The 22,521-nt window shown below is 37.4% G+C and overlaps 1 protein-coding gene across 1 annotated transcript in view; it reads right to left on the bottom strand.

Annotated features, from left to right (window-relative positions):
• The window catches only part of DZANK1 (double zinc ribbon and ankyrin repeat domains 1), a 110,836-nt gene that overhangs the window by 59,419 nt on the left and 28,896 nt on the right, over positions 1 to 22,521 (bottom strand). Inside the window, exons 9-12 of the mRNA XM_027840442.1 lie at positions 13,640 to 13,753; positions 9,674 to 9,766; positions 2,267 to 2,389; positions 1,264 to 1,428 (exon numbers count right to left, since the gene is read on the bottom strand). Of these exons, the coding sequence (XP_027696243.1) occupies positions 1,264 to 1,428; positions 2,267 to 2,389; positions 9,674 to 9,766; positions 13,640 to 13,753 (495 nt within the window). The remainder of the gene's footprint in view (positions 1 to 1,263; positions 1,429 to 2,266; positions 2,390 to 9,673; positions 9,767 to 13,639; positions 13,754 to 22,521) is intronic.

Genomic DNA, 22,521 nt, shown 5'->3' with positions numbered 1-22,521 from the left:
GCCAATGAATTATGTTTGATTTATTTTATATCTCACAACTCTGATGAATTTATTAACTGTTTCAATTAGTTTTAGTTGAGTCTTTAGGACTTTCTAAGTGAATCATCATCTAATTGGCAAAATAAAATAATCCTTCCTTTTTGCTTATTTTTATTCTCTCAATTTCTCTTTCTTGTCTTATAGCAATAGCTAGCATTTCTAACACTAATGTTAAGTAGTACTGGTGATAACAGGCATCCTTGCTTGCTCCTAATCTTCCTGGAAAAGCCACTAAATTTTTTGTATTATATATAATATTTGCTCTGGGTTTTAGGAAAATATTACTATATTGGGGGAAAGTCCATTTATTCTTATATTTTCTAGTGCATTTTAACAGAAACAATTAGACAATTTTGTCAAATTGAAACAATAATGTCAAAAGCGTTTTCAGCACCTATGAATATAATCATATAGTTGTTATTACTTATGTGATTCATATGGCTTATTACATTGAAAGACTTCTTTTTATTGAACCAGCGATGAATTTTTGGTACAAATCCAACCTGGTCTTTTGATTTTCAGAATTTCAACTCTGTTTAGTTGGGCATTTTTTCATTTGTTGTTATTCTAGTTATTTTTACTTATATGCTCAATTCATTGCTCTATTTGTTACTTCTTTTGTTGATAAAAGTGTTTTGTTAACAAAAATATTTAGAGATATGTTTTCCACTAAAGACTGCTTTAGCTTCATCCCATAAATTTTGGCATGCTGTTTGATTAATGTAATTTTCTTTGATAAAAATTTCTATTGTTTATATACTTTGTTCAAGGTAAAGAAATTGTGGGCCCCAAGGGTCCCCAAAGAGAAGGGTAGAGCCATTTCCAAAGCTTTTAGCCCCACTCGAGTCCATCCTTTTCACTCTCAGGGGACAATCATCTATGCTACCATTCTATAAGGCCAAATAAGAGTTTCTGCATCACCCTGCAAAGGAAATGTCCCTTACCAAAGAGCCAGACAGCAAGCCCACCTTCTTCATGGAAGGGATTCTTTTCTAGAAAGAAAAAAGGTCCATGCCTGTAATTTTGTCAAGTGGACTCAATTGATCAGGAATACGCTCATTTACCACCTGCCACACATATAAATACTTTGAGCCTAAGTTCTTCATGAAAACACAAATATCTCAAACAATAATCAGATACACTGTGGCAGATAGTACACAAATAATCTGAATACATATATATAATCCAAAGTATCTGTGTGGCATTCTCTTTTATAGAACTTACCTTAGAAAGAGTCTCCATTTCTCTACCATTAAAGATCACACTACTACTAGATTCTATGTTTGTGAAGGGTTCCACATAATCACCGCAAGATCCACAGTATCGAGCATTTGGATAATTGCTAGCTCCGCATTTAGTGCAAATGGAAGAGCCAGCAGGAACAGTAGACTAGAAAACAGAAGATATTTCTTATTTCAGTGACAATTTCAAGGATCTGTGATTTCATCAGTATGGTCTTCCTTCTGCCAATGCAAACCACAACCCCTCTGCAACATCAATAAATGGTTTCATGAGAGCTGTCATGCAGAAAAAAATTCATTATCTTGCAACCAATGTGATGATGATGGTCCTTAGACAGGGAAAGAGAGAGGGGAAGAACAAGAACAAGAAGAAGAAGAATGAGAAGAAGAACAAGAAGGAGGAGGAGGAGAAGAACAAGAAGAAGAATGAGAACAAGAACAAGAACAAGAAGGAGGGAAGAGGAGGAGAAAAGGAGAGAGGATAAGAGATGGAAAGGACCACTGAGCCTTAAGGACTTGCCAGAGTTTGTGCTCTGCTAGTATCATCTTCAAGAGCACAGGGTCATCGCTATACCTGGAGGAGGTACCATAATAGACTAGGACTTTAGTCAAAGTGACCCAGGGTTCCCAATGGCTGTATCAATAGAACACATATTCTGACAGTGACTACCAGAGTCATGTGGCAGTGATTTAGTGACTATAAATGCAATTAATAAGGCAGTTCTTTATTTTCTGAAATAAAAAAAAAATTATCCCTAACTTTAGATTCATTGAGAACGCTGGGCAAATATATATATATATATATACACACACACACACATATACATATACATATGTTATATATATACACACACATATACATATACATATGTTATACACACACACACACACACATAAAACATAAACTGCAGAGCAGAAACACTGAATCTGTTAGCGTCAGCTTCGAGAAGATCAGGGCTAAAGAAGTCTGGGCTGAATGTACATACCTTAGCTCCACACCAGTCACAAAAACGTGCATCACAACGATTCCTACGGCCACATTTTGAACAGGAAATGGTTGCTGCCTTCTGATTGATAAGAGGTGAGGTTACTTCTCCAGTGAATATTGGCTAGTGAAACAAAACTATTTTTAAGGAAGAGAAACAGCATTTTCTCGATTCTCCCTCTCCCCAACTAAACAACCAAAAGCAAGCAACTATAACACTTAGTGGAGCAATACAGCAAAGCTAAAGAATACATCACTGAAATATTTCTGGCCAGTAAATAAAATGGGTTTTAATGTTATCTATATAGGACAGACTATTCCTGGGCCCTCTTTTGCGGAAGGGCAACAGGTATACCTGTAGTATGCTTACACAAGGAAATTAATTCTAATAAGCATGATACTTGGAATAATTATGACTAGGTTATAAAATAATTAATGGAAGATAACCTGAGGCCCTAAATTGGTCCCATTGGTATGGGACTCTCTCCTCATTGGCAGAGATCAATGCCTTGGGCCTGAGTGAGAGGCAGGGTGGTAGAATTGGTGAGGATGGGAGAGAAGAGAGATTTAGATAGTCTTCAATGGAGGGGAGGGACATTCTAATCTCTCTTCAAAGTTATGAAGGGAGAAAGACTCTGGGAAGAAACTGAAATGTAGAACATCAATCATGTCCTCATTCTTAGAGACTTCAAGGAATTTCCCTTGGGTGAGGTATGGGATTCTCTCTATTAGTTGAGTTTAGTTAACTCACTCCCAATGGGAGAGCTCCTTCAATCTATATGGTCTGGTATATATTCTCATATGTAGACTTTCTCTGATTTCCGGATAAACAGATTTCCTTGCTATTTGCTATATGTGTTCACTGTGGAACCTGTATTTGAGGGGAAGGGAGTCAAGCCTTGGATAAAAAGCTTGGAGTTACTTTTCCCCATTAATGACTAGTGATCAGGAGTTTAGCTTGAACTTGAAAACTACTTCCTTTAAACTTAATAATCTGTTAGGGAGCAAAGAGATATAACTCTACCTTGGTACTCCTTTCTGAGGAGAGCAGAGTGGCTGGCCTCTGGTCCCACCTCCTGCTTCCCCTCCTGGAAGGAATTAAGGCCTCCCTTGGAGAAGGTTGGGAGGAGGAGAGAGGCTAGAGATATCTATTCTTGATTCCCTTGGGGCCATATACAACTCCCTTTGCTATAGATATTTTTATGTTTATTTGTACACTCAGGGTGATTAGCAGGCTCTGTATTCTTTTTTTTTTTTTTAACTGGCAAGAAGATATAGTGGGCATACACAATCAACGAAAAAACCAGGACTTAGTTTCCCATAGTGTTTCAAGACCAGAAAGCATTTCTCATCAGCAGAAATTCCCTAGACTACATTTTCCTAGAAAGGGGCATGTCGGGTCATATAGAAAAAGGCCAATAGATAAGGACCCTGATAAGGAGTATTTTGTAAGACTGAAAAGTTTCCCAAAAAGTGGGATGCCCAGAGCTGAGGGGGTTAGAGGATATAGAAAAGGAAAAGCAAACCACATGTTACATTCAGAGTGGAGGACAGAAGGAGAACGTGTAGAGTGATGATACCATGGCATCCCCCATACCCAGAAGTCCTGGTGGTATCTTGATACCCCAGAGTCTAACCAAGAGGCTTCATAGATCTCCAGCCTAATCTGATAGACTTCCTGAAAAGAAAGGGAGACTGACAGTTTTCTCACCCAGTCTGCCCACATGTCAAGATTCGGTTTCCCCACCTAATCAAAAGTTTTTCTCACAAGATCTCTCTCATCCAATCCCTTTGTGGAAGTATAGGAGACTATAATCATTTGTGCATGAGAAGTTGATGGTTTTACTATTTGATTCCCTACTTATATATTTTTAAAAGTCTTAATTACATGTTTTCTCAGGCTCTTGTATTTTTTTTTAATGTGTCTTATGTAGTCTGGTAGTAGAATTGCACTAAAAGGGCCTTATGTTGTTAGTTGCAAGACTGATAACCCAAATAGCTACACTAAATTTGGGATAGAAATGGGATTCCTGAGGCATTTGGGACTTATGCTATGTGTTTCTGTAACCCATATCTCTTGCTTACTCTAGGTCAGACAATGAAAATGCACATAGAAAAAACAAGTCTTTACTGTTCCCAAAATACAAATCTGTTAATAGATTTTTATTTTTTTTTTGTTTTAGGCAATTGGGGTTAACTGACTTGCCTAAGATCACACAGCTAGTATGTGTCAAGTGTTTGGTCTGAGGCTAGATTTGAACTGAGGTCCTCCTGACTTCAGGGCTGGTGCTCTATCCACTGTACCACCTAGCTGCCTCTGCTAATAGGTTTTGTTTTTTTTTTGCTAGGCAATGGGGTTAAGTGACTTGCCCAGGGTCACACAGCTAGCTAAGTGTGAAGTGTCTGAGGCCGGATTTGAACTCAGGTCTTCCTGATTCCAGGGCTGATGCTTTATCCACTGCACCACCTAGCTGCCCCTGCTAATAGGTTTTTAAAAGAGGTATATTGGCTCTAGTGCAGATGCTAGTGCCAATATAAATATTTCTGAATATGTGGACAAGTTAAAAAATCTCTGGAAGAAATTTTCTGTACACCAGGGTACCACTTAATTATTTTATGCATTAAATGATATCCTAAAAGAAGTTAATGGCTAGGCTATTTGTTCACTTAGGAACATTCTGTGTTACCACAGAGTCTGGCTCAGAAAAGATGGTATAGGAATTTAAATCCTACTAGCCCACTTTGTAACTCTGACACTGACAACTTGACAGAAGTAATCTGAAAGGCAATATGTTTACCGACTTGGCCAACCAGCTCTTGTGTCTCCTAGACATGATAAAGGAAACTTTCTCACAGTGAGTAGTGAGGATATTTTTGCAGGGGTTGGGATAGATAGCAGAAAACACCTTTGCAAAGTTTATGTTTGGCCCTAGAATTTTAATTCATGTATCAAACAAAAATCTTTTGAAACTTCCTTAAAAAAAAAAGGAAAATAAGTCACTTTATCCTATCATATTAAATAGAGATGTCAGACTGAGTAGCAAATTTTGCTAAGACATATCAATACTAAATACTGCTACAGAGAAATTTGTAATTTATTCAGCATTTATCATCTTGATAAAAAAATTCAGTTTTAGAAATCCTGTTAAAGCAGTTTTGCCATCATTCATGAGCAGAGCTGGGCTTATGTACAGGTTATGAGGTTAATAGAAAGTGATGTAAATTTTGGGTGTAGGAAGGAATATAAATTTTAAGTATTTATTATCTGTGTAGGACAGATCACATAGTCTGTGATCACATAGCTTGAGGCAAGAATGGACTTCTGATTGGTAATTCATTTGCCTCTATTAATAAACCCTATGATGAAGATGATGATTCCATTTTATGGAATATGACTATGATAAAGACATGCAACATTTTTTTATTTGTACTGCTTTCCAATCATAGTATTTCTCTTATTTCTTGGAAAATAGCATTTTTCTAAGGCATAATGATGAGTTGATTTTTTTAATCTGTAAAAGTTATTTTAAAAATCACTAAAATATCATCATAAACATAAATTCACCCACTGATATTATGGTTTATGATTTTAATCTCAACTTGAAAAATCCACATTACAGAGTAGATTCATGAAAATACAACACATGAGTTGTGTTTACATGACCATGTAAGTTATTTCCCCAAATGATCAATTTATTAAATATAATCAGTCAGTTCAGCCAATCAGTATTTGATTTCTTAACTACTTTGACCATTACAGATCCATACTATAATTCTGTGAGGCAATTGTAAAATAGCTTCTTGTGGATTATTTTCAGAGAATAGAACTTACTCTAAATATGGCCAACAATTGATAAAGATCTTTAAAAGAGAACAAGCTTGTCTTATAATATTGGCTGCCATTCTAGTTATTTGGCAGTAATGTCAGTAAAGGGGAACATTGAAAAGGTAAATTCCTAAGTCTTCTTTGAACAGAAAACCAGTATAAACTAGAAAAAGCTTACTTTGTAAATGCCCATATCCATTGCAATCCAATATATACTACTCCTAGCTTCTTAGCACAGGACCTGCAAAAAAGATAACCTGATGCTATGTTCTCTGTATGTAAGAAGATCTTGGAGACTTCCCACAAGGGAAGAAATGCCCTAGTGTCTATCTACTTGAGCCACTGAGGAGTCATTGAGACTGCGACTGAAAGGTGAGCCTCTCTCCCATTCTTAAAAGATAGAGAAAGGCAGAAACTTCATGAAAAGAGACTCAAGAAAATATAGGCACAAACAGGCTGGAGGTGTGGGCACAAAACCATGTCCACCTTTGCTTGTACTATGCCAGACAAGAGAGCAGGCAGCACTGGGGCCCCAGCAGTATTGGGACAATATGAATGAAAAAAACTGGACAGACTCAATCACTATGGAAACAGAAGCAAGAGCTGCAGCAATGTGGTCACCTACACTGGACCCTGAGAGGGGTCTGTCTTGAGGTTTGAGACAAGTCTGAGGCTTGTCTGGGCAGATCTTGGTTTTGTTGAAATTGCCCAGGTAGGCAGATATAAGATGATGATTCCATTTTCCCTCTCACTACTCAGGGAGAACATGTGTTTATTCCAAAAGCTTAGCTGTGTTTCTTTAAAGTTTTTTTGCATGCCTGTTCACCTAGTCCTTAAAGCTGGTGTTAAAAGAAAGTTGTGGTTAACCATTGCATTACTCATCTGTATTTTCTTTGCTTAAAGGCAGCTGAGGAAGAGGTAGTAAAGCACAGAGGGAGAGGCACACAGGGAGAGAGAAATAAAATGTATTACTACTGAGACCTTCCCTAGGGAAAAAATGGGGGCTTGATGTTGAATAAAAGATATTTTATTGAATCTTATTTTTATAACTGCCCCAAAGTGGAGAACAATATGGATCCAATCTACTCATAGACAACTGAGTTTAGCAGCCTTTCGTTGGGGGGCGGGGGGAAGGGAAAGGTTGTGAGTGGGTTCTAGTTTTGCTGAGATGGTCTACTCAGGTAATTCTTCTTCCCATTGTTTTCCCATGCTAGGCTTGAAAGGAAAACATTTTTTTCCCAGGGGAGCTTATTAGAAAAGAAAGTCATGTCTGAAGGAAGGAGTTCAGAGAATAGCACTACTCACACAAGGGTGGGACCAGCAAAAGTCAAGTTCTCTAAATGTGGTCACACCCCAAAACTCTTCTGGATCCTCTTAGCTTTTCTTTATATATTCTCTCATTTGATGATGTCATCAGCTCCTAAATTCTATTATCATCTCTATGAAGATAACTCTCAGATCTCTCTCAATCTCTCTCTTGCTCTTTCTTTCTCTGTCTCTCTCTCTCCTCTCTGTATCTTTCTGTCTCTCTGTCTGTATGTAGATATCTATCTGCATATAGAGATCTATCTTTGTGTACACAGACATACACACATAACATACACCCAGACCTAGTCTCTTTCCTGAGCATGTTGGACATTTCAAACCACATATTCCGTCAGAACCTCACACTCAACATGTCCAAATCAGAACTCATTATATTTTCACCCACCCCTGTCTTTCCAAACTTTCTACTTCTGTCAACGGTATCACCTTCTGATCACTTAGGTTCCCAACTCCAGTGTCACCCTCAATTCCTCATTCTCACTATCCTCACATATCCAATCAGTTACCAAATTTTGTTCCCATCTCCTCAACTTCTCTTATATATGTATGTTGCCTTTTCTCTATTCACACAACCACCACCTTAGTTCAGGACCTTATCACCTCTGGCCCGCACTAGTACTGCAGCATCCTAATTTGCTTCCCTGTCTCAAGTCTCTTCCATCTCTAATCCATCTTTCACCAAGTTGTCAAAATGATTTTCCTAAAGCACAAATCTCATCATTCTTTGATGTTTATAGCTGGCTGGGCCTCAGTATTGACAAATGGATGACAATATAAGCACTAAACAACCTTACAGGATCCCACCCACCGCCATGCTTTTGAGAAGGAATTCATCAAGTGTGCGCACAGAATTGGTAGAATGCTTGGGAATCATCATTGAGCAGAAAGAGAAGCTAATGAAGGAAGGGAAGTACACTCCCCCAGATGACCACTCAGGCAAGGAAGAGCTGAGGCCTTAAGCAGCCTGTGGTCAAGCAGCTTTACTCTTTATGCTGGGATGAAAATGTGGCCTGTTGTCCACCAGAAACATATATTTTCTAAAATAGACACCTCCTTCTGAAGGTTAAAAATCAGAGAAGAGAAGCCATCCTTTTTCCTACCCCCTTGTTGTCTCTGTACTTTGCCATCAGAACAACCAAACCAGGCAAATTGATGGCAATGGTTCATCTTCTAATATAAGATCTGTGATTCTTCCTGTCTCTGAAAACAAGCATTTTGGAAAGTAAACATTTGCCAGTGTAGAGATAAAAATTAAAAAAAACTACTCCCTTGGTTCAGTAAACTTCAGTGGCCTTTGAGGATCAAAACTCCTCTTTGGGATATTTAAAGCTCTTCACATCCTGGACCCTTGATATATTTCTGGTCTTCTTATCTAGGATACTCTCTTTGTGTACTCTGTGGGCACAACCAGCCAAACTAGTAGTTCTGCTTTTCCTCACACAAGATGCCCCATCTCTTGGCTTGGTACCTTTCCACTGGCTGTTCCTCATGCATGGAAGGCTATTCCTCCTCATCTCCACCTCTTCCTTCAAGGCTCAATTCGAATTCCTCCTTTTCCAAGAGGTCTTCCCCTAAAATTTCCTTGTATCTACTGTGTACATAACTTGTGTTTATGTGTTCTTTCCCCTATTAGAATGAAAGTTCCTTGAGGACAGGCTTCTTTTGATTTTCTCTACACCCTTAGTGCTTGGCACAATGTCTAGAACATAGTAAGTACTTAATGCTTGTTGATGGACTGATTGACTGATGATGGCTCCTTGGGCCTGCTCCTCTTTGCCATATGACTTCAGACGACTAATGCTAACTTTATTCTTCCACTGCTGGTTTCTTTAGCTGCTGCCAGGGATCACTCTCCTTGGAGTCACTTCTCCTAATTCTCTGCTCAGTGCTGGGTTTGGTGTCTAACACAGGGAGAATAGCTCCAAATCAAAAGGCCATGGCTAATGTAGGGTAAAGGGAAAAAGAGAATTCCCCTTCCAACCCTTACTGTTCTCTGGAGAGGCACAAGGGCAAAGAGCAATCCCTTCTCAAGAGGTAGGCTTTTCCTCCATAGCTGACTCTCCTTTGTGAAATTAGATGTCCCTGGATTTATTTGGGGGAGAGGGGAAAGTCTTCTAGTCTTAACCTAGTAGTACAATTCCCTCTGCTTCCTTAACATCAGGGGAGATTGTGTTAAAACTTTACTCATCACGACAATCCAATTTTGAGATCAGTATAATCTGAAGCAAGCTTGAGTCAGTTATGTATTCAACCTACCACATGTGTTTCAGGCAGGCGACTCTCACAGGTAACACAGTGCTTCAAGGGAGCAGGGTTTCCAGTTCCACAAAAACGGCAGATTCCCTTACCCTTAGAAATAAAGGATGATGTACTGCTTTAGGCAAACAACTCAACAAAATAATAATCCAGGCCCTCAAACAGTGTCAGTCATTAGATCTCTAAACAAGTTTTTTTAGAAAATAAGCCAGGAACTATGCCCAAAGGGCTATAAAATTGTGCATATCTTTTAATTCACCAATACCACTACTCGGTCTGTATCTGAGAGAGATCATAAAAATGGGAAAAGGACCCAAATGTACAAACATATTGATAAGGAGCTCTTTTTGTGGTGGCAAAGAATTGGAAATTGAGGGGATGTCCACCAATTGGGGAATGGCTGAACAAGTTGTGGTATATGAATATAATGGAATACTATTGTGCCATAAGAAATGATGAGCAGGCAGTAGCTTCCTCAAATAGTGATATTTGGCAACTTCTTTTAGATGAAATCTTTCAAATTTGCTTTAAGAAGTCTGTCATTGGCTCCCAATACCATGAATGCCCAATTAGATGCTAATAGTAAAAGGAAAAATTAGTAGAAAGAATGCTTAGAATACAATGCTTTTTTTTTTAAACCAGGTTTGGGAAGATAAGGCTTCAGACTTGCCAGGTGACCCTCTGGCAATGTCTTTGAACATTAGGAAGGAAAAAATATATCAATCTACTTAAGGAGTATATCTGATTCCTTCAGTAAATGGCAGCTTGGCATAAAGGACAGAAAGCCAGCTTCATATCCAGAAAGAGGATTCAAATCCCACCCATATTGACAGAGCCTGGCTGGGTAACCAAGTCACTTAACCTCTATAAGGTATACTTTCTTCATCTATAAAATTTAATATTAAGAGCACTTAACTTACAGGGTTGCTGTGAGGATCAAATGAGAAAACAGATGTAAATAGATGTTAGCTATTTTTATTAATAACAAATGGCAAACGCTATTGCTCATGATAGCAATAAGAAAAGAGAAGTCGAGTTAATGTCACAAACTATGGCAAAGAAGAAACAAAACTATATCTATCTGCTGATAACATGAAGCAGCAAAGAACTGAGACAATTATCAGGTTTAGTAGAGAAGCAAGTTACAAAATAAACCCACAAAAATCAATAGCGTTTCTATATAGCAGTACCAAAACCCAGAAGGAAATATTAGAAAAGGAAGACTCATTTTAAATAATTGTGAAATACATAAAATCTCTGGGAGTCAGTCTAACAATGCACACAAAACCTGAATAGATACTATTATAAAATACTCCTTAATGAAATAAAGAATTATTTAAATAATTGGAAGCATATTCACTGTTCATGGTTAAGCTATGCCAATATAATAAATAAAACAATGATATTATTTAAATTAACTTATAGATTTAGTGCTATAACAATCAGTCTACCAAGGGGATGCATTACAGAGCTAGATAAAAAATAACAAGTCATTTAAAGGAAGGTCTAGAATCTCAAGGGAGATTTTTTTTAAAAAAATCAAGCCACCAAGGGGATACCTCATGGAACTAGATAAAATGATAATAGAATTAATTCAAAGGAACAAAAGACTTAGAATCTCAAGGGAAATCTTGAAAAAAAAGAGTATAAGTTAAGGAATTCTAGACCTCAAATTATATTACAAAACAATAATCACCAAAGTTATTTGGTACTGATTTTTTAAAAGTGACAGATTAAATAAGTATGCACCAGAAACAACAGAAGCAACAACCCCATAACAAACCTAGGAACATAAATTAATTGGGGGAAAAACTACTCCCAATTTTATGAGAACTTCTAGGAAAACTGGAAAGATATTAGGCAGGAATTAAGTTTAGACCACCATCTTATACAATATGTAACAATAAATTTAAAACAGTTATGTGACAGAATATCAAAGATCATGCCATAAAATAAACCAGAAGAGAACCAGATCAAATCTATTATGGCTAGGAGATGAATTCTCAACCACACAAGAGACAGAATTGATCACAAAAGATAAAAAAAGATCTTTTCAATTACATGAAATTAAAGAGGCTTTGCATTTATAAAATCAAAGCAACTATGTTAAAAAGGAAGGGGGTCAACTGGGAAAAAATCTTTGCACCAAAATTTTCTTAAAACAGAATAACTCATATTTTTCAGGACTAGACATATCTGTCTAACTTAGAAAATCCACTACTGGGTGCATACTTCAGGGAGGTCAAAGACAGAATGGAATGGATTACATATATATATATAATTCATAGCAGCACTTTTTGTAGTAACAAAATACTGGAAATAAAGTGAGTATTGTTTCTCATTGGTAACTAGTCTTGTTTTGGAACCAAAAGAATGTTTTTCGGTAAGAAGAGGTTGTTTTACAACAATCTCCTTATTTTAGTCACCACTTGAAATTAAAGGGGATACAAGACCGATCTCTAACTACCTAACAGTAATAGACATAATTGCACGTCTAGAAGAAAACTATGTTTCATTTTTTACTAGGATTTACAGGTCAGGTGATTAACTATGACTGTATCCTTTGCCTATAGAAATACAGATACATCTATGTATACATATAGGGCATCTAGGTGGTGCTGTGGCTAAAGTGCTGAGTCTGAAGTCAGAAAGTGCTGAATTCAAATCTGACCTCAGACACTTATTAGCTGTGTGACCCTGGGCAAGTCATTTCACCCAAACAGTGAAGTTCGGTGACCAAAGTCACTGTTTGCCTCAGTTTTCTCATCTGTAAAATGAGCTGGAGAAGGAAATGGTAAACCACTCCAGTATCTTTGCCAAAGGAACCCCAAATGGGACACAAAGAGTCAGACACTACTGAAAATGACTGAACAACAATAATGTATATGTATAGATATATCAGTAAGTTGACAAGCATTTATTAAGATCCTACTGTTTCAGGTCTTTACATGCTGGGAAAACAATGAGATGAATGAAATAGTCCCTGCTCCCGAGGAACTGATAGTCTTTCTTTCTCTCTTCTCCATTTATCCATCTGTCTGTGTATGTCCAGATCTGTGGTTTCATTCACACCCTCCATCGATGAAGATTGGCAACTTGTTTGCAACTTAAAGTCTTAGAAACTTGCCTGGAATACTGAGAAATTAGCTGACTTGCCCGTGGTCACACAGCTAGTATGAATCAGAGGCAAGACCTGAATCCAAGTCTTCCTGACTCTAAGACAGGCCTTTTATCCACTATATCAGATTCTATGATACTCTTCCTCTCTGATGGTAATTGTCTACACTCTTTGTGTATGGTAGCAATTGATAATCAAAGCAAACAGAAGCTTAAGAATAGTTTAAGTAAAAGCTGGGGTCCATCTCTAGTCATTCTGATCTATATCTGGCCACTGGACTCACATGGCTCTGGAGGAGAAAGTGAGGCTGGTGATCTTGCACAGCCCTCTTCACATAAATCAAATTCACTTACAAGTCATGGCATCATCTTCCTGATGTCATGGTCCTCTTTGAGAACAAAGGACAAACAACAACAAATAAAAGCCATAGTAATAAAAATAAATAAAAATAAGTCATAATGTTCAAATTTTTGATCAAATTATAGTTTATCAAAATATCAAATTTGTTGAGTAAAGCCAAAATTTTCCTAAAGCTTAGAGCAATGTAAAATTCAGTTATAATGACTTTGAGTTGGAAACTTATATTTAATAATTTTACAGAAGGAACTTTTGTGTACCTATCTCTTGTGCACACAGATCCTGTTGGCAGGCTACTTTGTACAACATGGCTATCCATGAATAAAAATATCTTTAATCATAGATACTATTTAATAAGTATTACATATGATCAAGGACTTAACTGTGGCAATAGTTTAATTAACCAAGCATATAACCTATATCAAAATCTATATTCTACTATTCAAAATATTGCTTTCAATAGCTTTAATTCATAATTTAATTTGCATTACCTTTAAATGAATGTTTGCTTGGGGCTGTAGCTGTGGAGCAAGAGGGGCCTCACACACAACACATACAGGAGTGTTCACTGGTACTATGGTTCTGCATTCAATGCACATCCCCATCTGTATAAAAGTGATAGGTACCTTTTATTTTGAAAAAAAAAAATTAACTGAAAGGGAAAGCAGACTTTAGTATGTAAAATAAACTTCCAGGTAATACTGAACTATAGAGAAAGTCACAGGTAAATGAAAGGATTTCACAAGGCCTAAAATTAATCCAAATTCTTTAAGTGGCTGTGCAGCAACAGTAAGTCAATACACTTATTTGAATATGTATCTTGAAATTTTCAAATAAAGGCGTCATTGTGATTATTTTAGTTGTTTCAGTTTCTTCTGTAAAATGAAGAATAAGACAGACTTACTGTCTCCCTCCCCCAGTGCCAAATAAGGAAGAAAGGCAACAATCCCAGCTTACCTCTTGAAATCTATTTGCAAAGACAAACTATTCTATACATTTTTCATGATCAAGTTTCCTGTATCAAAGAGAAAACTTCATTCTTGCCTTAGCATTTTCAACATCTAGGTTCATAGTTTATTAATAATAACAATTTCTTCTTAAAAAGAGAGAAATATCTTGTTGGTCAAAGACCAACTAATTAGTCTGAAAGTTTCCTCTTTAATCCCAGAAGCTCAAAAAGGATGACATCACTGCTGACTTGCTTTCTGTATTTCAACTATGACTTGGAAGAACCACATACAGCGTAGCTCTCTGTCATCCATTCTGTCTTTTCCTGAGACTATCAGCAAAGCTACCAATTTTGTTTGATAAGGATCTTGACCTAGGTTTCCCAATCCTTTTTCTTTTTTTTATTGCTGACAGACTTATAAATTTCTAAATTTTCCACAGAGAAGATAAGCCTTTGGAAAGAATACATTGAATTATGATAATGTAAAAAAGAGAAGGGGTTCAAGGATACAGCAATTTGGCTGTTAGAGTTTTGGGAATGGGCAAATGGGAATAGAAACAAGGAAGGAAGGAGTTGGGAAGTGTGTGTCTCATTGCTGATGCATTAGGAAGACAAAGATTAGATCTATATCAGCAAAATGGGGATAAAGGACAAAGAGTAGAATAAGCAAGGCATAGGAACAGTTTTGGACCTTGTAGTACAAAGCTGTTGTGTGAGAAGAGTTAGAAATGGGTCTGCCAGAAGTTCCTCTGGTTAGCACAACAGATCCTGAAGATGAACTGTTCTGATTTGGATTGGGTGGAAAACAGTGTACCAAACAAAACACTACAGAAGACTACATGAATAATTATGATACCTCTTATTTGTAAAATGCTTTAAGGTTTATATAATGCTTTCTTCCCAACACTATGAGGTTAAATAGTAAGTTTTATTATCCCCGTTATACAAAGGAAGAAATGGAGGCTTAAGAAAGCTGAAGTGACCTGGCCAAGTTACGATGCTTCAAGGTAAGCTTGAGGCAAATGTCTGAACCCTGGCCTTCTGACTCCATGTCAAGCACACCATGCTGCCTATTTCAAACTAACATCAATTTATTTTGCAAGAACCATGCAAAACTGAGAAACATTTAATTTTAATTTGGGCTGTACTAAACAGTGTACTGAAGCTGAGCGCTCCCTTGAACACAAATACGTACTGCAGGAAGAGATGAAGTTAATGGGTGTTCTCTAGATATGGAATTCTTCCTCCAACTTTACCTGCTGAAATTCTACCAATCTTTTCATAGCTATCATTAGAGAACTGGTTCCTACCCATTTTTCAAAAAGTTGCAAAAATGCCACCTATAACAGCTAACAATATTAATATTAACTAGCATTTATATAGCACATTAATGTTTGCAAATGCTTTACAAATATTATCTAATTTTATCTTCACAATAAGCCTGAAAAATTCTATTATTGTACCCATTTTCCAGATGAAACTGAGGTAGACAGAGGCTAAGTGACTTGCCCAGGCTCACATAGTAAGTATCTAAGGTCATATTTGAACGCAGGATTTCCTGCCTCCACTTTCAGCACTCTATCCACTGTGTCACTTGATGCTTTAATGTTTTATTTATTTATGGTTTTTTAAAATGTTTTAAAGTTTTGCAAAGCCCTTTATACATGTTACCTCATTTGATCCTTGTAACAATCCTGTGTTAGGTGCTATTGTTATCTCTGCTTTACAGATGAGGAAAACAGAGGCTAACAGAGATTAAGTAACTTGTCCAGGGTCACAAAGTTAGTATCTGATTCAGGATTTGAACTCAGGTCCTGCTGACTCCCAATCTAGCACTCTATCCATAAGTTGCCTTTATACTTTGAAGCTTTTTCGGGTTCTCTCAGTGGGAAATTATTCTCCTTTCCTCCAAAAATGCATATCACTTTGTACTTCTCACTCAATTATCATGTTTATTTCATATCATAGACATTTATTTCATTCTTGTCTTCTCTTATTAAAATATAGGCTCCTTGAGGACAGAGACCATTTATCCTTCTATGTCCCTGATAGCCTAGCATGGTGAATTGCTCAGAGCAGGCCATGAGGAGAGTTCTAGGGGGGGCAACTGGCTCTAGAGCCCTCTTTGCACTACCAATCTATTTTTATCAGTCTGTGAACTCCAAGAACTTTCCAGCTACTTCCTTAAGGAAATAATGTAATGAAGGGTAGTATAAAGTTATTTTAATTGGCTTCTGAGCCAGAACAAAAGATTTAGGCAGATGCTCTCTCTTATTCTTCCTTCGTGGCTTGTGAGTAAAGAAAATTATTGTGAGCTGTCATGAGAGGAAGGGGCAGAGGGGTCTCTCTCCCACCCAGCCACTGTGTCTATGAATGCATAGCACCTTTGTTTACTATGCCTGTTTTGTGTTTATTCTTTCTAGATCTTAGGTGAATGAGTATTTTAAGAGAAAAAAGCATGGTGTGCCTGCATCAAAGAAAGTGCTACGCTCTATAAACAAAGCAGAATTGCAGTAGCTCAAAAGAAACATGAGATGTGCAAATTCAGAGACATTTTTATCCCAAATGTTTATATGGACTATTTGAACCCAACGTGTGATAGAGCCTTCTGAGCTTGTATTAGTCTGATCAGTCATAGGTGGACATACTGTACATTGATTCCATCATTTCAAGCAACCCATGTGTCTTATGTGGAAACTGCCTCTATGCTGGTCAATCAGTTACTGTATTTCCTTATTCCTTTATTTGAATCCTATGTGAAATTTATGGACAATCAAGGGGAGTGAGCCATCCCTTTTTTTAGTTCTTCCCTCTGCTAGACAACTTAATAAACTTTTTTCTAAATTATTACAGTCTAGAGATCTTTTCTTCTCAGCTCATAACTGGGATCTTTGATGGTTGACCCAAGAGATTGGATTTGACCTAGATAGGATCACTCTGTACAGAGAAAACTGGAGGAATACCTCTGTGGTTCAAGCAGAACATAGTCAAATTGCACCTGGCCCCAGACAAGGTCTTAGGACTCAGGATTCTGGGTATCCAGAAAGCTAGGGGGCTGTGTACTATCTCAACCTGGAGAATTATTTAGGGAGGGTTAGAACTAGCCTAGCAAATGAGTAGTCCTTTTGGACTGATCAAGCAAGAGTTTTGAGGGAGTGGATCATCCATCATCTGTTAATCTGCACAGTCCTCTAGTAGATCGATCTCTCTCTTCCTCCTCCTCCTCCTTCTTCTCTTTTTCTTTCTGTAGTTCTCTTACCCTCCAGTGATTTTTAGAAAATAAACCAGATACACGGTCTGTGACTATCTACTGGCAGCAGCAGATGCAAGGACCATGGGACTAGATGGGTGGTAATCCTTTATTCATTTAGTTGATTAAGTGACCCTGATAAACTAGCTGCCTAACATCAGTCCTACATTCATTCACTTAAGATGACCCTTGATTAATGAGAGAGCTAGTATGTGTACTAGTCGAAATAAACTGTTGACCAGGGATGAGCTGTTCGTGGGCCAAGTGCTCATAGCCCAACAGTAGGAAATCTCTCTTTTTCTCTCTCTTCATCCTTCCTAAGAGCTTCTCTGGAAAATCTTTGTCTAGTGTCATATTTAGTGTTGTTTGTAGATTTATTGCCTTGGAAGATTTCTAAGGGGAAAATGCAGCTACAAAAATTGCAGAGTGAAAAGTCAGGGGAGCCAAGATGGCAGATTAGGGGCAGCCACCCAGCTAAATTCGCCCAATATTCCCCTCCAAACAACTTTAAAATAATGCTTCTAATCAAATTTGGAGTGACAGAGTCAATAAAAAGTCAGGATGAAAAATTTTTCTGGCCTAAGAAAACTTAAGAGGTAGGCAGGAGAAGTCTGTAACACTGAGGTGGAGGTCTAATGGAAGTTTGTCTGGAGCTCATATACTTGGTGGTAGCAACAGTGGTGACAGTAGCAGCTTCCAGCACTCTCAGCCCAGATATGGTGATGGGGTTGGACAATTGCTCAGAAAGAGATCACAGGTGACGCTTTACTTGTACTGGATGAAGCTATTACTTATTGGCAATTTTATTGCCCATACATGGTTCTAGGTCACAATTCCAGGGCCGAGAGGAAAACTGGTGGTCAGTCACAAGGGAGCCAGGGCTCTGGTAGCAGTACCAAGGTGGAGAGAAGCATTAGGACATGCAACAGCAGCCTTTCCTTGGTAAAGTCCAGAGCATAGACCGGGAGAGCAGTGACCACACCTCTCCCAGGAAAACGCATCTTGGAAGCACCAAAAACTTGGAGACCTCCAGCCTGTAAACAGCAATATGAAAAAGCCTAAAGCTTGGCACGATGTCTCCCCACCCCCAGGTAAGCAGAGCTCAACTTTAACATAAAGTTCAAAGTCAAGAAATAGGCTGGAAAAATGAATGAACAACAAAAAAAGAATCTGACCATAAAAAGCTACTACAGTGGCAGGAAAGACCAAGATATAAACTCTGAAGAAGACAACAATATGAAAACAGCTACCAAAAAAGCCTCAAAGAAAAATGCTAATTGGACCCAAGACCAACAAAAATTCCTGAAAGAGTTAAAGAGATAAGAATGATAAAGGAAAAAATAGGAAAAGAAATGAGAATGACACAATAAAATTATGAAAAGAGAATTAACAGCATGGTAAAAGAGGCACAAAAAGAAGAAAATAATGCCTTAAAAAATAAAATTGGCCTAATGGTAAAAGAGGCACAAGGATTCACTGAAGAAAAGAATTCCTTAAAAAGTCAAAGAGGTAAAATGGAAAAAGAGAACAAAATCTCAATGAAGAAAATAATTCCTTAAAAATTAGAATTGGGCAAGTGGAAGCTAATGATTCTGTTAGACATCAAGAAACACTAAGACAAAGTCAAAAGAATGAAAAAAATAGAAGAAAATGTGAAATATCTCATCAGAAAAACAACTGACCTGGAAATATATTGAGGAGAGATAATTTAAGAATTACTGGACTACTTGAAAGCCATAATCAAAGAAAGAGCCTAGACATCATATTTCAAGAAATTATCAAGGAAAACTGCCCTGATATCTTAGATCCAGATATCTTAGATCAAATAGAAGTGAAAGAATCCACCAATTACTTCCTAAAATAGAACCCAAAATGAAAACTCCCAGGAATATAAAAGCCAAATTTCAGAGCTGCCATGTCATAAAGGAAATATTGCAAGCAGCCAGAAAGAAACAATTCAAATATTGTGGAGCCACAGTTAGGATCACACAAGATTCAATGGCTTCGACATTAAAGGGGCAGAGGTTGTAGAATATGACATTCCAGAAGGCAAAGGACCTAGGATTACAACCAAGAATCACCAACCCAGCAAAAGTGAGTGTAATCCTTCAGGGGAAAATATGGTTCTTTCATTAAATAGAGGACTTAAAAGTATTCCTGAGGAAAAGACACTTAGCCAGTGGAGATGACACTTGCCTTGCTCATCCTGTGACCACACATAGTGATGCATCATTTCTGATTCTCCTGGAGGGTCAAGAGCAAGTTCTATCAACCAATGAAACTATATTTTCCTTTGCCTCTTATGTGTATCTGGGTATCAAGTACTACAAAAGTAAGGCCCTGGGTAAGGGGGCATGTCAGATCATGAGGAAGATCTGAGGTCAACTTCATTAGAGGGGACCATGGACCCTTCAATAAAGTGCTATTGGCTTGGAGCTCTGCCTCAGTTTCTTTTACTGTAAATTGGACAATTTTGGACCACACACCTTCAAATGTTTCTATTAAGAACAATGACAAAAAGACAAGTACAAAGTTATCTCCCTAAGGTTTGAACTGGTTTTCACTGCTTGAACTAGTTAATGAAAAACCAAATTTAAGAGGAACACCCTTCTACAACTGCCTTGGGAACGAGGCCTGTTCCAGAATTTCCAAGGGAAAATGTTTCTAAGCATCAGATGGCTAAATGAGACAGCTAACACCCAAGATGAAATGTTATTCAAAGGTAGTTTAATCTATAACCTGACTTAGTTTACCTATAGAATCTGTTTAACTAGATTTGTTCCTTAAGGGATGTGTGAGATTATAACTTTGCTTAACTAAGTTTGTTCAACTTTATTGACATTGAAGGAAACATGGGGTTGTGAATCTATTTTTTTTTAAACTTTTTATGAAATTTGTGACTATATGTGTTCTTTCAATTTCTAAGAATTCTACATGTATTAGGTGGGGCACTTGTTTCCTGGTACAAGTCTAAGTCTGACTTATGGCCTCTAATGCTTACCCAGTTTCTTCTCTCTGACTATCAGTTGCCACCAATCTAGTCCCTATCACACTTTAAAGGAGTTCTATCAAGCTCTTAATAAGATGAGCAGTGATGGAGATGCCTCTGCTGACTGGTTATTTTAAACTTTAACCTAGCTATTTGTTTCTGTAATTGCACTTCTGCTAGTATAGGAAAGGTGGGGTGGAATTCTGGGAAAACTTTATGGCATTTTTTGAATCTAGAAACCAGATATGTTACTTACAGATTATATTTGGTTAATATTTAACTCAGGATGGAGGTTATGCTGAGCAGAAACAGTCAGATCTGAAGATACATGCATATCAAGCAACCCACACATCTTATCTGGAAACTACTTTCATGCTGGCCAATCAGCTACTGTTTCCTTGTTCCTTTGTTTGAATCCTTTATAATGTATAATTTACATTCATGGGGGAGTGAAAGGGGGAGAGTGAGCCACCCCTTTTTTGGCTCTCCCCTCTGATGGACAACTTAATAAACTTCTTTCTAAATTATTTTAGTTTAGGAATCTTTTGTTCTCAGCTAACAACTGAATATTGAAATATCCACTGAAAACTATAAAAATCACTGACCCAACATAGTCTAAGGCATATTTGAACAAATGTTGGAATGAGCAAGAACCAAAAAGAAATAAAAAAGTAGTCAAAATACTGAAAGGAAAAATAGGTCTTTTTTTTTAAGTCTAGAAAAGCTACTTCCAACATTCCTTAGGCATATATACTGTGAAAAGTTTTCATAGTACTCTTTACTGATGAAATACACCCCTAACAAAAAACGAAAGAAAGAAACCATAGGCATGGATTTAAAAAAAATAAGTGATTCATGGTGTTCTTCTGTCCTTAGGAAGAAAGCCTAGCAGGCATGTTTTTTATCCAAAAAGCTTTTTTTTTTTTTTAAATTGACATCTTAACCTCTAGATAAGCTTTTAAAAATTAAACCTGTATTGGAAGCACAGCTATTTTAATCACTTCTAAATGCCACTCAAATTTACTTAGGAGCTTAGTTAATACCTGATAGAAAATCAACAGCTAATTGACTTCATTTGATCAAAGTTCATTAACTTAATTTGTTTCGGACTGGTATATTATTACAAAATTATACATATCTTACAGTATGTATACTGACACAAGTGAAAATATTTGTGGTGGCAGTTTTTTGGTTTATCTTCATAAACCTTTTTAATCTAAGATAGTGGATTTTCTGCCTAAAACCAAATGTCAAATCTCTAAAAATATACAGGTGTATATATATATGTATATCTATACAAATATATATCAGTCAGGGATTTTATTTTTCCTCTTCCCTTCCCTTCTAGCCTACAGTGATAAAGAAACCTCATGGCCACTTAGGGTTACTCCTAGAACTCTGAGGGTGAGAAGGAGCCAGCCCTAACTAATAGCATGAGTGGGAGCTGGGCCAAGGACCCACTGAGGGCAAGGACTACTACCTTGCACACAATTGGTGCTTAATAAATGCACTTGGGATTGAGCTGAATGGGGCAAACTTCTGCAAGAGAAGGACTGCAGAGGAGAGGCTTCCTTATTTGGCACAGCATTCCTGAACAGAAAGAGAGATCCCGGGGTATTCTGGATACCTGGGGTATTCAAGATAAAGGTGCTATTTTTAGTTCAAATAGCAACTTTCTTTAAGAAGCTAAAAACAGAACAAAATCATGATCTCATTAGATCTGAAATAATCTCATACAGTAAACAGAAAGGCAGTGTATTTGGAGCACTGGACTTGGAGATAGGAAGACCTGGGTTTGAATTCTGACACCTCCTGGATGTGAACCTGGACAAGTCACTGGGCTTCTCTGGGCCTCAGTTTTTCCATCTGTAAATGGCGATAATAATAATTGCACCTGCCTCAGAGGATGGTGACCAAGATAGCAAAGCTACTCAAAGTCATATCATATGAGAAATGATGGAGAATGGTTAGCCTGAAGAACAGAAAACTTAAGGGAAAACATGAGAGATGTATGAAGGGCTGGATAAGCCCATGTGGAAGGGAGATTAGACAAATTTTGTATAGATCCAGAAGGGAGAACTAGTATTAACTGGAGGGAGCGAGACAGAAATTGTTTTCAGCATAACATAAGAAAAACCTACTTAATAACTAGAATGGTCCAAAACTGCATAGTAAAGTAGTGAGG

The sequence above is a fragment of the Vombatus ursinus genome, unplaced genomic scaffold (genome assembly GCF_900497805.2).
Source record: "Vombatus ursinus unplaced genomic scaffold, bare-nosed wombat genome assembly UNPS02014841.1, whole genome shotgun sequence".
NCBI lineage: Eukaryota > Metazoa > Chordata > Mammalia > Diprotodontia > Vombatidae > Vombatus > Vombatus ursinus.
Note: the sequence above shows the minus strand (reverse complement) of the source record. Positions and strands in the feature narration are given on the sequence as shown.